This window comes from Nicrophorus vespilloides, unplaced genomic scaffold (genome assembly GCF_001412225.1).
Source record: "Nicrophorus vespilloides isolate i.1.1-1 unplaced genomic scaffold, Nicve_v1.0, whole genome shotgun sequence".
NCBI classification, from domain to species: Eukaryota; Metazoa; Arthropoda; class Insecta; order Coleoptera; family Silphidae; genus Nicrophorus; species Nicrophorus vespilloides.
The window spans coordinates 181,730-184,044 of NW_017099815.1; the positions used below are offsets into that span (position 1 = coordinate 181,730).

The 2,315-nt window shown below is 28.1% G+C and overlaps 1 protein-coding gene across 1 annotated transcript in view; it reads right to left on the reverse strand.

Moving 5' to 3' along the window:
- The window catches only part of LOC108565680 (WW domain-binding protein 4), a 6,159-nt gene extending 4,095 nt beyond the window's left edge, over nucleotides 1–2,064 (reverse strand). Inside the window, exon 1 of the mRNA XM_017925256.1 lies at nucleotides 1,937–2,064. Coding sequence (XP_017780745.1) covers nucleotides 1,937–2,023 — 87 coding nt within the window. The 5' untranslated portion in view covers nucleotides 2,024–2,064. The remainder of the gene's footprint in view (nucleotides 1–1,936) is intronic.
- Nucleotides 2,065–2,315: the final 251 nt, after the last annotated feature.

Sequence of the window (2,315 nt, forward strand, 5' to 3'; positions counted from 1 at the left end):
ACATATCACTATTAAAGTCACTCAATCAATAGAAGATATTTGTCAAGTAACTTGTACAAGTAATTATGAGACAAGCTATGACCTATTTCATAATTCACAAGTGAATATCAATTGCATCTCTCAAATCCGTTACCTTATGACAAACTGGAGTGTCTTGTAAATCTTCCGTCTTCAAATCCGAATATTAACTAACATCGCTCATTTTATTTGATGAAACCTTACAACGATGTAACACAATTAGTATTTGTACATATCACGCACTACTTGACAAGTTTATTTGGCGCATAACCAATTTAGATCATCAATCACCGAGAACGTCAACTGTGTATATTTTGTGAATAAAACTATACATATCACTATTAAAGTCACTCAATCAATAGAAGATATTTGTCAAGTAACTTGTACAAGTAATTATGAGACAAGCTATAACCTATTTCATAATTGACAAGTAAATATCAATTGCATCTATCAAATCCGTTACCTTACGAAATCAAAGCAAATATTAATGTCAGTTTTGTGAAGTAGTGAGTTAATTCTGACTTGGACAAGTACTTAAGAAATAAGCCTGATCAATTGTATCAAATTCGTTATTTAGGTAATCAATACGAAATCAATGTTAATTTTAAAAGTCTTGATTAAAGTGAGTTAATTAAAAAACTGACTTGTACAAGTACTTGTGAAAAAACAAATGCATATTATATAATTGAAGAGTAATGATAAATATATACCAAATCAGCTGCAAAATCCATTACCTTACGCAACTAAGGCACATATCAATGTCAGTTTTGTGAAGTAGTGAGTTAATTCTGCCTTGCACAAGTAATTAATAAATAAACCTATTACATAATTGACAAGTAATGATCAATTGTATCAAATCCGTTACTTGGGTAATCAATACGAAATCAATGTTAATTTTAAAAGTCTTGATTTAAGTGAGTTAATTAAAAAATCTGACTTGTACAAGTACTTGTGAAACAAGCAAATGCATATTATATAATTGACGAGTAATGATAAATATATACCAAATCAGCTCTCAAATCCATTACCTTACGCAACAAAAGCAAATATCAATGTCAGTTTTGTGAATTTAATTATTACTTGCACAAGTACTTAAGAAATAAGCCTATTACATAATTGTCAAGTAATAATCAATTGTATCAAATCCGTTACTTAGGTAATCAATACGAAATTAAAAAATCTGACTTATGCAAGTACTTGTGAAACAAGTAAATGCATATTATATAATTGACGAGTAATATATACCAAATCCGTTACCTAGGTAATTGCTGATTAAACATCAATTTTGATTGCGTAACCAAATCAAGTGATTAATCAATACCAATTTAGTGTTTGAATTTTTAAAGATCCAATTAATCTGAGTAAATTCGATATTCCACTGTAATTTTATTAATGTTAGATGTTGAAACACGAACATTGGGAATTGGATTCGAGAAAAACAAAGTAAAAGTTTCTTGGAAATTCGGATCTGGTATTTAACCAGTATTTAACTTGTATTATTAAAGAGCAGCAGAAGTGGAACATCAAAGTTCTACATACTTTATACACATTTATGAATGTCTTGTTCATCGAAACACAAACTTATTTATTTAAAGTGTAATAATTTTGTATGAAAATCTTATTATTTAACAATTATATTTGAAACTCTAAAAAAAAGAATGAAATTTTGATTCAAAACTTATAAATTTATTTTATTGTTACATTCAAATAATAATTTGTAGTTTTCATTTGAAAATTGTTTGTGCCATGTTGCATACAGCAAGCGTCGGTAATATTTATTTTTAACAAAAGCAACATTAGTATTCAGGACTTGTGCGAATGCAAATGCAGAAATTGCATTCAATTCGTCCTTCCTTATTAACGATGTCTATTTTTTAGTCCACGAATAAATAAGAAAAAAAAACAACAACGGACTTACCGGTTTGTTATCTGCGATCCAACACTTGCAGAAATCGCAATACTTCCTCGCCTGAGACTTCCAATAATCCGCCCTAAAAGAAAACATAATTAGTCATTATCATTAATTAATATCGAGAATGTAGTTAAGTTTCGTTTTACGACATCGTTAATATTTAAAGTCGTAAATTTTGACATTTTAAGAATATTTAAAAATGCAGTTGCCATGGAGAATATATGTCATAGTGATTGAAGTGAAATATTTGAAACAAATCAGTGATAAATTAATTGTAAATTTATAGATTGAATTAAGAACACAACAATTCTAGCACGAAAAAGGATTATCAAGGAAAAAGGATTCAACTAGAAATTAAGTTTAGAAATAATTTTCATTTTTCGAT